The sequence below is a fragment of the Pristiophorus japonicus genome, chromosome 5 (assembly GCF_044704955.1).
Source record: "Pristiophorus japonicus isolate sPriJap1 chromosome 5, sPriJap1.hap1, whole genome shotgun sequence".
Classification (NCBI taxonomy): domain Eukaryota; kingdom Metazoa; phylum Chordata; class Chondrichthyes; family Pristiophoridae; genus Pristiophorus; species Pristiophorus japonicus.
The window spans coordinates 164,421,400-164,434,808 of NC_091981.1; the positions used below are offsets into that span (position 1 = coordinate 164,421,400).

General features: G+C 43.0%; 1 protein-coding gene across 6 annotated transcripts in view; it reads right to left on the bottom strand.

The window, feature by feature from the left end:
* ppp1r9a (protein phosphatase 1, regulatory subunit 9A) overlaps positions 1-13,409 on the bottom strand; it is a 424,704-nt gene that overhangs the window by 186,596 nt on the left and 224,699 nt on the right. For 5 of the 6 annotated variants that reach the window (XM_070881066.1, XM_070881068.1, XM_070881065.1 and 2 more), the window contains one exon: positions 5,084-5,239. The exons of the other annotated variant lie outside the window; for it this stretch is intronic. In XM_070881066.1, coding sequence (XP_070737167.1) covers positions 5,084-5,239 — 156 coding nt within the window. The remainder of the gene's footprint in view (positions 1-5,083; positions 5,240-13,409) is intronic. 6 annotated transcript variants of the gene reach the window in all.

Here is a 13,409-nt window from a genome sequence, read left to right on the forward strand (position 1 = left end):
CTTTGAACTATTGGCCAAGTGGTAACGGTAAGAGCTCCCCAACATCGAAATAGAGACTACAATTACAATAGAATTTTAAAATCCTTTTTAAAAAAACATAATAAATTCAAAATCTCCAAAGCAAAAAGCTGATAACAACTAAATAGTTGAAAGAATCTAAACTCCAAAAATTTAGATCATTTATACATTAAATCATGTTGAAGCCTGTGGATATATAAACACCTGACAGCAAAATAGGTGAGCACAGTTGATAAAATCCACAGCTAATATTCTTGCAAACCACAGAAGACAGTGAACATAGCACGTTGAGTATACCTTACTTTGAAGAATGTTTATTACTATACCTGAAGGTGAATCATCTCCATTTCTTCTTTATTAACTGTACTCCAGATATTAGATTTCACACAATCACATTTTCCACAAATTAATGAAGGTCAATTTTCCTTCGTTTAAAGGACAAAGTTAAGTTGAGCTCTGTCAAATTGCATGCCTTCTTGCAGTCTAACCTAAGCAGTCATGCCTGGTAACAGTATGCAAGTTATTTCAAGTTATTTTGGGAGATATCTTGGGAGTACCGTTGGGCAGGCCACAATGTCTGCATGCCCGACAGAAGACTCCCAAAGCAAGCGCTCTACTCTGAACTCCTACACGGCAAGCGAGCCCCAGGTAGGCAGAGGAAACGTTTCAAGGACACCCTCAAAGCCTCCTTGATAAAGTGCAACATCCCCATCGACACCTGGGAATCCCGGGCCATAGACTGCCCTAAGCGGAGGAAGAGCATCCGGGAGGGCGCATTGCACCTCGCATCTCGTCACCAAGAGCATGCAGAAAACAAGTGCAGGCAGCAGAAGGAGCGTGCGGCAAACTAGACTCCCCACCCACCCTTTCCTTCAATGACTGTCTGTTCCACCTGTGACATAGATTGTGATTCCAGTATTGGACTGTACAGTCACCTGAGAACTCACTTTTAGAGTGGAAGCAAGTCTTCCTCGATCTCGAGGGACTGACTATGATGATGACTGTAGGAGGTCTTGATCTTGTGAGTAAATCTCCAGATATGCTCGCTGACAACAAAACAATAACATAAATATTGTTTGGATGTCAGGTCTCAGAAAAGGATTGGAGTGATTGTCCACATGTAACCGAAAACTCAAATGATGAACATAGTGTAATTGATCATTTTAGAACTAACTCACTAAACTAGAAAAAAGGAATCAGGCAAGAACTTTGCATGTGGGAAAGAAATGGTCTGCTGTCATGCCAAAGTAGGTGAAATAGATTTCAGCTGAGAAATAACTTGAAGGGACAGGTATCCTTCTATTTTGATATATCTCTGATATATGTGTACAAGATAATGATGCTTTGGCAATAAACTTTGTGTGATTGACTTTTCACTTCTTTACTTTTGGAAATGTTTACATTCATGTGAAACACATGGTACTTCTAAGCAATTACAATACTATTTAGGCAGCAAGACCACTTTAATAGGTTTAGCACTAGTTCTGGAAGCATCAGGGCCAAGAATCTAATAGTGAAAATATCTATATTACTGCTTTGTTACATGTGTACTAAATATAGGGCTCAATTTTCCCCAAGTCCTTTTTCTGGCGTATTGCCAGAGTTACGCCAGGTTTTCCAGGCCAGAAATGCGGCAGAAATATTTTGCCAAAGTTTCCCCGATCTATAATTCGAATTTGGCGCCGTGCAGCGTGTCCAGTCGCCTCGGAGGGTGGAGCCTGCTGTCTGCACCAAAAAAAAATGCCGTACCTTCTGCGCGGGAAAAAGAGTTATGTTTTTGATGTCGTTCCAATGCATGCGCATGCTCAGTACAGCTCGGATTTTTAAAGAGCCAGTTGTGTATGTGTGAGAACGAGTGCGGTGAGAGCATTGGAAAAATCACAGCTGGAGCAATGCAAGATGCAACGCGTAGCAAGGACCAAGAATTTCTTACTGGAAGAAGTGGAGGCACTTGTTGCTGTGATTGAGAGCAGATGGCAGGAGAGCTGGATACCAGCAGAGGTCACATAAAAGTTCCACCAAAAGAAAAGAAGAAACGCTGGAACCAAGTTGCAGAAGATTACTGCGCAGTGGTGAACACGAGATTTGGAAGCCAGTGTAAAAAGAAATGACAGGTACTCGGTCAAGTAGTTAATGTAAGTAATAATTTCATTTATTCATTGCAATTGTAAATGTGACCAGCTGTATATGTCCCACCCAGCAGAAAGACACACTCTCCAAAAGTTGCATTTTCATCTTTGCAGAGGAAGGTGGCACATAATAACACGGAAAGAACTCAAACAGGCAAATCTGCACCCACTGACACCCTTGGAAGAGAGGGTCGCTGCTTTGATGAGTCCTGCCTGGAAAAAAGCAATCAGTACTGCACAAGCTGGGCCCACACTCGAGCGAAAGGATAAGTCCTGCAAATTCATCGTGGCCCTTCAAATTAACCTGCTGCCTGGCCTGCGATGTCTGAGCCTATTTCTGTTATCTTTTGCAGAACTTGAGGCCAACCCCGACAATGCAGAAGAAGATTCAGATGAGGATAAGCCTAAAAAGGAGAACATCTTCCAATCCAACCCTCCAGACCAAGAACATGGGGAGGGGTGGGGGGAGGGGATGGAGCTGGATGAAGCTCCCACTGTTGTACTGAATATGGAGGAGGTGCCGCTCATAGTGGTGCCAGCCCCTTCTGTGACTGGTGGTTTGAGTGCTGGTGGGACATTCCATGGTTTCCCACCTTCCGAGGTTGCGGGTCCCAGTGGTGTGGTGCAGCGAGGCACACCCAGGGCCCCCACACCCATGGGGAGGAGGGGAAGGAGAGCTCAACCACGCTCTCCTGAGATGCAGGATGTAACAGATGTGATTCAGATGATGACATTGAGTGCGGAGAGCATTGACCTTACCCGATCACTCCTGGACACCATCAGTGGGGTGAGTGATGAGGTAGCGGGACTGTCGGGAGAAGTTACAACACTCTCATGAGAAATGGGAATGATATCCGGGACCAGCAGTGAGGGAATAGTGGCCATGAGGGAGGGAATGTCAGAAGAAATGCAAACCACGTCACTGGCATGAGGGAGGAAATGTCAGAGGATTGCTTGGGCGGTCATGGGGAACTTGATGAAGTCATTCCTCCGCGCATACAGTGCAGCCGTGACCTGGCGAATGGAGACATGTGTTGCATGCTGAGAGATTGCGCGCACATCCCCAGTTGCAGCTTGAAACGATCCGGAGGCATAGAATGAAAGTGCAGCTGTAACCTTCAGTTCAACTGACAAAGCAGTCCTCCTGACGCTTCTCGGCTACAGGTCTGCTTTCACCAACTCACAGATCTCACAGACAACTCATTTGCGGAAACGCAGTCTTCTGATACAGTCTGCATTACTCAGGTGCAGGTACGAATGACTGTCTCGATATACCCGACGTGGGTAAGGCCTTCTGCCCAGCACCCTATGGGCTCTGATGTTCCTGATGCTATGAGCTCTAATGAATTGTCTCCTACGTATCACCATGATGCAGAAGGCTCGCACAAGGTGTGGCATTGTCAGTATTGCCCCCATACTTAAAAGTTAAACTTTCAACGAAGCTCAAAATGGCAGGAAAGCAGGCAGCACAGGTCTGCAGTTCTCTCTCTCTCGCCAAGGTCTGTATGGATAGACAACACCCAAAGGTCTTGTGACCTCTCCTCTCTCTCTCCCCCACACCGCCCCCCCCACCTTGAGTCTTGTGACCTCTCACGCCCTCCTCCTCCCCGGGCTACAAGCCGTAAGTTCGGCTATCTCTCTCCCTTCCTGGGCTACAAGCCGTAAGATTGGTTCTCTCTCTCCCTCCCCCTCCACTGGCTACAAGCCATAAGATCGACTATCTCTCCCTCCTCTCCTCTCTCTCTGCTCCCCACCCCCCCACTCCCCCGCCTCTCCCATACCGCACAGCTTGTTTTGTAGCCGAACCCCGAGCTGCTGTGTCTGGACGCGAGGCCGATTCTACCGGCCAAACCTACAACCCTCCAGGCCTTCTTCAAGATGTTCGCTGGTGGCGTGTGAGTGAGTAAAAAAATGAGAAAACTTGTGAAATCCAACAAATTTATACTTCTACGTTGACAGGTTAAAAAAAAGTTGAACTTTGTTAGTGATTTTGACAAGTGTTCTTGACTCTCTCCGAAATCTTCGATTTAAAAACAATGGCGTCTTTCAGCGCAGATTTGTGAATGTGTGCTGGTGTTCTTAACTCACCAGAAGGTTATTTGTGAGTGGCCAGATAAGCGAACGTAATAGAAAACAATGTTGGCCAAACTGTGAATAATTGAAAAAACCGGCGCAGACATAACGTAAAAATAAACTGGCCTAGAAAAATCGTAACTAAGTCAGTTACGCTGGCGCAGATCTCAGGGGGAAAGTTTGAAAAAAAAAAGCCAAAAATTTGACCCAATATGACAAAAAAAACAGCCTACACCAAAAAAATGCCGCAAATCACTGGGGAAAATTGAGCCCATAATCTTGAGGGGAAACCAAGAGGTATTTTACACCTATTCGAAACTGTAGTCACAGGTTATGAAATATAAACAACATGCTTGATTCCAAAAAGTCACAAATCAAACATTTATGATTATGGGTGTAGCAATCAGATATGCATGTATATCAGCGCCATTTTCAGCAGGAGCATAAAAAGCAATGCATAAAGTTTAAATATAGTGAAGTGTTCTGCAGTTATTGAGATGCAAAGCAATTGTTTACATTATAATTCCCTACAAAGCTGAGCATAGACAGTATTATTCCTTATAATAAATACTTAAAAAGGAAAGACAACACAAGAAAGGGCTTGAGATACATTCAAGTGCATTGGTTTCCAACTCTGACTCATACAAAATGTTTCCCATTATTCATTATTTCAATCATTATAAAAAGTTGATTCTTTTCTGCAAATTGTTTTGTACATTAAAATTACTTTTGAAAAACATTCATGTTTTTCAGCAAGTCCTTGTTGAGATAATTACTTCATTTACTTTCATCTTATTTTACTCAATTACTTCACGTTTGACTACCTTTTGATTGGCTGACTATATAAACATATTCCTGGTTACCTCTTTGAATTTGTGAGCAATCTTGCTGGCGTCCACCTCTGTAGGAGAAAGCATATCATCGGTTTCAGGCAGGTCAAACACTTCAATCGCCATTTCGCCACCAGTGAGAACTGAGCCCATTTCGTCATCTTCCTCATCAGTGGCATATTCTCCTGTCTTAACATCAAATTATATTTTTGCAAATATGAATACTAAATTATACATATAAATAAAATACTTTTAATTTATAAAAAGGCTTTAGGATGGCAACAAATTGCACATTTGTTTAGCTGTGGAGGTAGGTGTGCAATTATTATAGACTCTAATTAGTGTACTGTAATAAGTCTCAATCTTAAACCTTGTATCTTACTTTTAGGCCTGTAAGTGACATTTCAAAGAAGGACTGAATGGAGAACATGGCCTGAAATTTGCGGTGGATAATGATGGCGAACTAACAGTCATTACCCCTCTGAAATTGACGGCAACTTCAAGATTAGTGCATGCACAACTAAACGTGGAAATCCTGAATTTGCGGTCAGTCATTCACTGCTCCGACACTGACTGTGGACCCCCCCCGCCCCCCAAATAGCCAGCAATCAGTGAAGCTGCCAAATATTTGGGCTTTTATGTGGTAATATCGCTGTTAAAGACGCCATTAAGCCTTGGTGGAATAGGTGGAATTGAGGTTTTAACAGTGTATTGACTGGTAAAGAAATATTCTGGCCCTGAAAAACTAATTTTTATATTTGTGGAGTATCAAATTTCTCCATGTTAGTAAAAATTTCAAATTTTAAAAAACCGTATTGTTTTTTTTTAAAAAGCTTGTTCGTGATATTTCAGCTTCTAGCTTATCCCTATTTGAGAGTCTCAATCTTTATTTTGCTCTCTAACATGTTTAAACAGTCTGGATAAAAGCAGCTTCGCATTTTCTGGTTTCCTGTCTTATGAGAATTCTGCAATGTGATTAGCTGCTTAGACAGCTTGTTGATTTCACTGTAGTACTATGCTCGTGATTCCCATTAGAGTGTTGAAATCAACTGAATGTCGAAAAAGGCAAACTTCTTGCGATCTCTATGGGCAGCTTTCATCAGGGCCAGCTTCGCCGCTGACCGCAAATTATGGTACTACTAAAATTACAACTAGAACACTATTGTGGCAGATTTCATAGCAAAGATAGTATTGAATAACTGTTGCACCCTTCTTCCAGTTGTCAAGCTACTTTTTGAATTAAGTGGCCACTATAACAGCTGAAAAGCATTTGCATTGGTAGGTACACAAAACAGACACTGCAACAGTTAAAGTAAAAAGACAAAACAAAAGCTTAAACCAGACTGCAAACTGCATTGTTTCAAATATTAAATAATTTAATATCCAAAAGCAAAGCATCAAATTTAAAAATTTACACAATAATTACTACAATCCAAGGTCTGATAAGAGCACAGTATACCTGAATATTTGAGTAAGTTCAAATGTCTATTTATGGCATGCCTATGAACCTGTATATATTTTTATGTCTAACATGCTGGACTTATAAAAGTACTAGATTCATGAATAGAACCTGCACAGGAGATTTTGAAGAGTTCCTTTTGTGTACAGTGCAATTTTAACAGTTTAATCTTGATCTGTATGATAATTACCTCATTACCTGGAGTTCTCATATTTTTCTGTGATGTACTAACTCAAAAGGTAGTTCGACCACTGGAGCTCTATTAGTTTACATCATCATTTTAAATAATAATCTAGCAGTTTACCTGCTATGGTACTATTTTGTTCCTATTAAGGACCCTTCATAAAAATATTCCTTTATAGGGAATATTCCTTCTTTTCCTTCACAAGGAGTATGTCCTAAGAAAAGAATGGTTTACATTTATGAATAAAGTAATTCCTTGTAGTACCAGGTGGCCTTTCTACAAACATAGACCAAGACATAACGAAACTGCCAGAGCATATGTTAGAGCATATGTTAATTGGACGTTCTTAACTTAAAATGAGTATCGTATGTAAATACATACAAACTACGTTTAAAAATAATCTACTTTCTCCATTTTGAGTACTGCCTCAGCTTCCTGCCCAAGCTCCAAGACCTACTGTGCCAGGTAGAGCTCAACCAGTACTAAAGGAGATGTAGCTTTTCCATCCTCCATAGCATGAACAAAACCAGTAAGTAATCTATAGCACTTGTATGGTGGTTTTTCATTTACTAAGGATGGACACATTTTTATTTTTATAACAATACCTAACACTTCCATTGCCAGAAATATAGGCAAATTATGATGCTACATTGCAATATATGAGAGCGTCAATCATTATCCAGGCATACTGGGCATGTATGTTGCACCTGGTCATTTTATTTAAGTTCCTAAATCATTTTTGTAAACAATAAATGGAAATTGACCTTTCATGTGTATTTATCTGTATAGCTAAGGCTCTGTGGAGTATTTACTCCACAAAGTTTTAAAACAATCTTATATGATCTCCATTTACTTTGAATCGTGAGCCTCCCCATGTATTCCAAATTGTACCTTCACGAGTGGTTTGTAATTTGTGAGACATAAATCAGGAACTTGTAAAATAAATCCTTACAAAGTCAGAAATCCTTGCCAGTGTTACTTGGTTTATTTTGACATTTTACTACACCTGCTCTGTTTGTCCATTATCTAATCAGGTTCATGATTAAATATATTTTAACATTACTAAAACTGCTAATCAATTAGCTGCAAATCATTACATACTCAAAATGAAAGAGGTTTCTATTCACTAAATAGTTATAACTTTGAAATAATGTTTATGAAAACTATATCAAGATTTTTGGAGCAAAAAAGGTACCAGCTTTACTGCTAAAATGATTCATAAAATGGCCTAGCCTTTCTGCCTCTGCTGATTTTCATGTGGGTCAACACAAGCAAATCACATTTTTCGGATTGCAGGTTCTGGTAATGGTTCTACTGTTGTCATTTACAGCTCCTCTAGACCCATCTATTGTTCCTTTACTTGTCCTTTACTATCCCCTTTTTCTTTGCACCATCATCTCTTTTATCATTTAATCACTCCTGCCTTCCAGGAAGGAAGGATATACTGGCTTTGGAGGGGGTACGAGATGATTCACTAGGCTGATTTCGGAGATGAGGGGGTTACCTTATGATGATAGATTGAGTAGACTGGGTCTTTACTCGTTGGGAGTTCAGAAGGATGAGGGGTGATCTTATAGAAACATTTAAAATAATGAAAGAGATAGACAAGATAGAGGCGGAGAGGTTGTTTCCACTGGTTGGGGAGACTAGAACTAGGGGGCACAGCCTCAAAATACGGGGGAGCCAATTTAAAACCGAGTTGAGAAGGAATTTCTTCTCCCAGAGGGTTGTGAATCTGTGGAATTCTCTGTCCAAGGAAGCAGTTGAGGCTAGCTCATTGAATGTATTCAAGTCACAGATAGATAGAATTTGAACCAATAAGGGAATTAAGGGTTACGGGGAGCGGGCGGGTAAGTGGAGCTGAGTCCACGGCCAGATCAGCCATGATCTTATTGAATGGCGGAGCAGGCTCGAGGGGCTAGATGGCCTACTCCTGTTCCTAATTCTTATGTACTTATGTACTTATGTACCCTAGCACCCTTCCCTTTTATTCTTTCCTTCCCTCCTCCCCAAACCCCTTTTTCCCTGCCTTTGTACTTGCTTAAAAACCATTACATCTCGAACTTGTCCTGGACAATATTTATCCTTCAATCAACATAACAAAAACAGATTATCTGGTCATTGTCACTTTGCTGTTTGTATGAGCTTACTGTGCACGACTGGCTGCGCGTTTCCTAATTTACAACAGTGACTCAACTTCATTGGCTGTAAAGCGGTTTGGGACATCCTGAGGTTGTGAAAGGTGCCATATAAATGAAAGTCTTTCTTTTTTCTTCTAGTTCTGAGCAAAGATTATCGACCTAGAACGTTAACTCGGTTTCTCTCTCCAGAGATGCAGCCTGACCTCAGTATTTCCAGCATTTTCTGTTTTATTTCAGAGTGCCAGCATCCACAGTATTTTGCTTCATTACACATCCTTATGGGTACCAGTAATATTGTAAATCTGTACTGTATATATAGATACTTTTGTACTGTGAGTGTATGTCCACTTCTTATGTTCTTATGACAGTGGCAAGGAGCGTGTGGGGGTGGAGGGGGAGTATTGGGGATGAAGAGGGAAAGCACATGCAAGAAAGAGAACATGACTGAGCATGAGAGATTTGGACTGGAGGCAATTCCAAACCTGCAAAGAAGTAAATTATAATGCAAAAAAAAATCACTAAATTATTTACCAAACTGTGGTGAATATTGTGACAAATTAATCTTTTAAGGCTAAAGGTTACTTCAATTTCTGGTCATTGGGCACATTTACTTTCTAAAAATGTATTTGGGAACAAACACCAGTAAGGAGACATACAGAACATGAAATAACATCTACTTAAATATAGCATACCAGCTTTAGGGGCAAGCAACCACCTGGGGTCGCAGACCAAATTAGGCCATATCCACAGATTATTGTAAAATGTAAATTTAACTGCTCATGTCACCTTAAAGTAGCACAGTACAGTTCATGAACCGGTTCAATTTTACAACAGTTGTTAATATAAAATTCCAGCATTACCTTTTAACAGGTGGGTAATAATTAGGGCTAGTGACTTTTTCATTGGTAATTTTGTTTTGTATGTCCATATTTGGTTGGTAGCAGGATATTTTTTGTTCCCATGCAGTCTCTGCAAAGCTTGACAAGCATGCAGTATTTATTTTCGAGGTGACAAGTGCTGTTTTTGTCCAATCAGCCTGTGTCCGAAAATTACAAAACTGTGTAAAGCTTGACTAAAAAATCGCTACCTATCACATGTTAGTTTGTCTATGAGCTCACTGACAGTGAATGATAGTGTAGTAGTAATGAAATACTCGTATTTCAGTGGTCGGTGCTCAACCACAACAGATTTCAAAGGAAAAAGCCAAACACTTGTTGACATATTCTAAATTAACCACTTTGTTTGCATCACAAGAGGCAGAAAGTGACAAAAATTCCACCTCTGCCGATCAAAGTGTTTCTTCGACTCATATTGGCTTCGACTCAAGAGGCACTAAATCTTGAAAAAACACCAGCTAAAATGGTGGAAAATGTGCAAACACAATCAGAAGACCCTGAATCACGGGGGGGAGCTCACAGAGGCCATTTAGCTCTGATGACCTAGCACTATGGCCAGAAAGACTAATCGACAGACAAAGAGCAAAAACATCAAAGAAGTCCCAAACAAATAAGAATAAAGTTCCACCGTTTTATAAAGGAGAACTATTTTATCCACCTGAAAAATTGAGACAATGCTCTCCAACCATGGCTTGTGCTTTTTCAGCCATCAGATAATGTTTTTCCTTTTAGAACATATGTTAATGTTATTTTGAAGGATGGCTTCAATGTGTGGAAGCACCTTTCATTTACTCTGAAAAAGCATGATCATTCACTGGCACACTTGCATGGAGGTATGGTGGAACATGAAAGGAGGGATCAGAAGCAATACAACTATCCACAATGTCAAAATGAAGTTACCTGCAATAGAAAATAATTACTGGAGTTCTGTTCTAACGAGATTCAGTTCCATTGTTTGTCATTTGGCAAAATAGAATCTGGCATTTTGTGGAATGACAAAAAATTTAATTATCCAAATGGAAATTTCCTTGGTCAAGTTGAACTGCGAGCAAAGTGTGACCCCATAATACCTCATTACCTCAGTAAGGATATTCAAAATGAATTGATTCTTTGAAGAGGCCGCGAGAGGCGTCGGGAAGTGCATCAGAGAGACGTGAGTCCGGGGTCGGCGAGAGGCCTACAAAAGGCCGCGAGAGGCGTCAGGAGGTGCGTCGGAGAGACGGGAGTCCGGGGTCAGCGAGAGGCCTACAAGAGGCTGCGAGAGGCGTCGGGAGTTGCGTCGGAGAGACGCGAGTCCGGGGTCGGCGAGAGGCCTACAAGAGGCTGCGAGAGGCGTCAGGAGGTGCGTCGGAGAGATGGGAGTCCGGGGTCGGCGTGAGGCCTACAAAAGGGCGTGAGAGGCGTCGGGAGGTGCGTCGGAGAGACGCGAGTCCGGGGTCGGCGAGAGGCCTACAAAAGGCCACGAGAGGCGTTAGGAGGTGCGTCGGAGAGACGCGAGTCCGGGGTCGGCGAGAGGCCTACAAGAGGCTGCGAGAGGCGTCAGGAGGTGCGTCGGAGAGACGTGAGTCCGGGGTCGGCGTGAGGCCTACAAAAGGGCGTGAGAGGCGTCGGGAGGTGCGTCGGAGAGATGGGAGTCTGGGGTCGGCGAGAGGCCTACAAGAGGCCGCGAGAAGCGTCGGAGAGACGTGAGTCCGTGTTCGGTGAGAGGCCTACAAAAGGCCGTGAGAGGTGTCGGGAGGTGTGTCGGAGGCGTGGGTCCGGGGTCGGCGAGAGGCTTACAAAAGGCCACGAGAGGCGTTGGAAGGTGCGTCGGAGAGGCGTCAGTCCGGGGTCGGCGAGAGGCCTACAAGAGGCCAGCCGGTGCAGCTACAGGGAGAGGGCAAAAAAGTAGAAAGAAATAGAAAGGTGACGTCACAGCCAAAAGGGTAAGTGATTGGCTGATGATTGGTGAGTAGCTTTTCTTTTTTCTTTATCAGTAAGTAACCTTTAGCATTGTTGTTGCCAATTTAAGTTAATCTAAGGGTTAAGTCATGGCAGGAGAGCTCGGACATGTGTTATGCTCCTCCTGTACTACGTGGGAGGCGTCCCTGACGACGACGTGTGCGGGAAGTGTATCCGCCTCCAGCTCCTGACGGACCGCGCTGCGGAATTGGAGCTGAAGGTGGATTCACTCTGGAGCATCCACGATGCTGAGAATGACGTGAATAGCACGTTTAGTGAGTTGGTCTTACCGCAGGTAAAGGGTCCACAGCCAGATAGGGAATGGAAGACCAACAGGAAGAGCAGTGCAAGGAAGGTAGTGCAGGGATCCCCTGCGGTCATTTCCCTGCAAAACAGATACATCGCTTTGAGTACTGTTGAGGGGGATGACTCATCAGGGGGGAGCAGCAGCAGCTAAGTTCATGGCACCGTGGCTGGCTCTGCTGCACAGGAGGGTAGGAAAAAGAGTGGGAGAGCGATAGTGATAGGGGATTCAATTGTGAGGGGAATAGATAGGCGTTTCTGCGGCCGCAACAGAGACTCCAGGATGGTATGTTGCCTCCCTGGTGCATGGGTCAAGGATGTCTCTGAGCGGGTGCAGGACATTCTGAAAAGGGAGGGTGAACAGCCAGTTGTCGTGGTGCATATTGGTACCAATGATATTGGTAAAAAATGGGATGAGGTCCTATGGGACGAATTTAAGGAGCTAGGATCTAAATTAAAAAGTAGGACCTCAAAAGTAGTAATCTCGGGATTGCTACCTGTGCCACGTGTTAGTCAGAGTAGGAATCACAGGATAGCTCAGATGAATTTGTGGCTTGAGCAGTGGTGCAGCAGGGAGGGATTCAAATTCCTGGGGCATTGGAACAGGTTCTGGGGGAGGTGGGACCAGTACAAACCAGACGGTCTGCACCAAGGCAGGACCGGAACCAATGTCCTTGGGGGAGTGTTTGCTAGTGCTGTTGGGGAAGAGTTAAACTAATATGGCAGGGGGATGGGAACCAATGCAGGGAGACAGAGGAAAACAAAATGGAGACAGAAGCAAAAGACAAAAGCGAGATGAGTAAAAGTGGAGGGCAGAGAAACCCAAGGCAAAAAACAAAAAGGGCCACTTTGCAGCAAAATTCTAAAGGGTCAAAGTATGTTAAAAAGGCAAGCCTGAAGGCTCTGTGCCTCAATGCGAGGAGTATTCAGAATAAGGTGGACGAATTAACTGTGCAGATAGCAGTTAACGGATACGATGTGGTTGGCATCACGGAGACATGGCTCCAGGGTGACCAAGGCTGGGAACTCAACATCCAAGGGTATTCAACATTTAGGAAGGATGGACAGAAAGGAAAAGCTGCGGGGTGGCGTTGCTGGTTAAAGAGGAAATTAATGCAATTGTAAGGAAAGACATTAGCTTGGATGATGTGCAATCGGTATGGGTGGAGCTACGGAATACCAAAGGGCAGAAAACACTAGTAGGAGTTGTGTGCAGACCTCCAAACAGTAGTAGTGATGTTGGGGAGGGCATCAAACAGGAAATTAGGGGTGCATGCAATAAAGGTGCAGCAGTTATCATGGGTGACTTTAATATGGAAATAGATTGGGCTAACCAAACTGGAAGCAATATGGTGGAGGAGGATTTCCTGGAGTGCATAAGGGATGGTTTTCTAGACCAATATGTCGAGGAACCAACTAGGGGGGAGGCCATCTT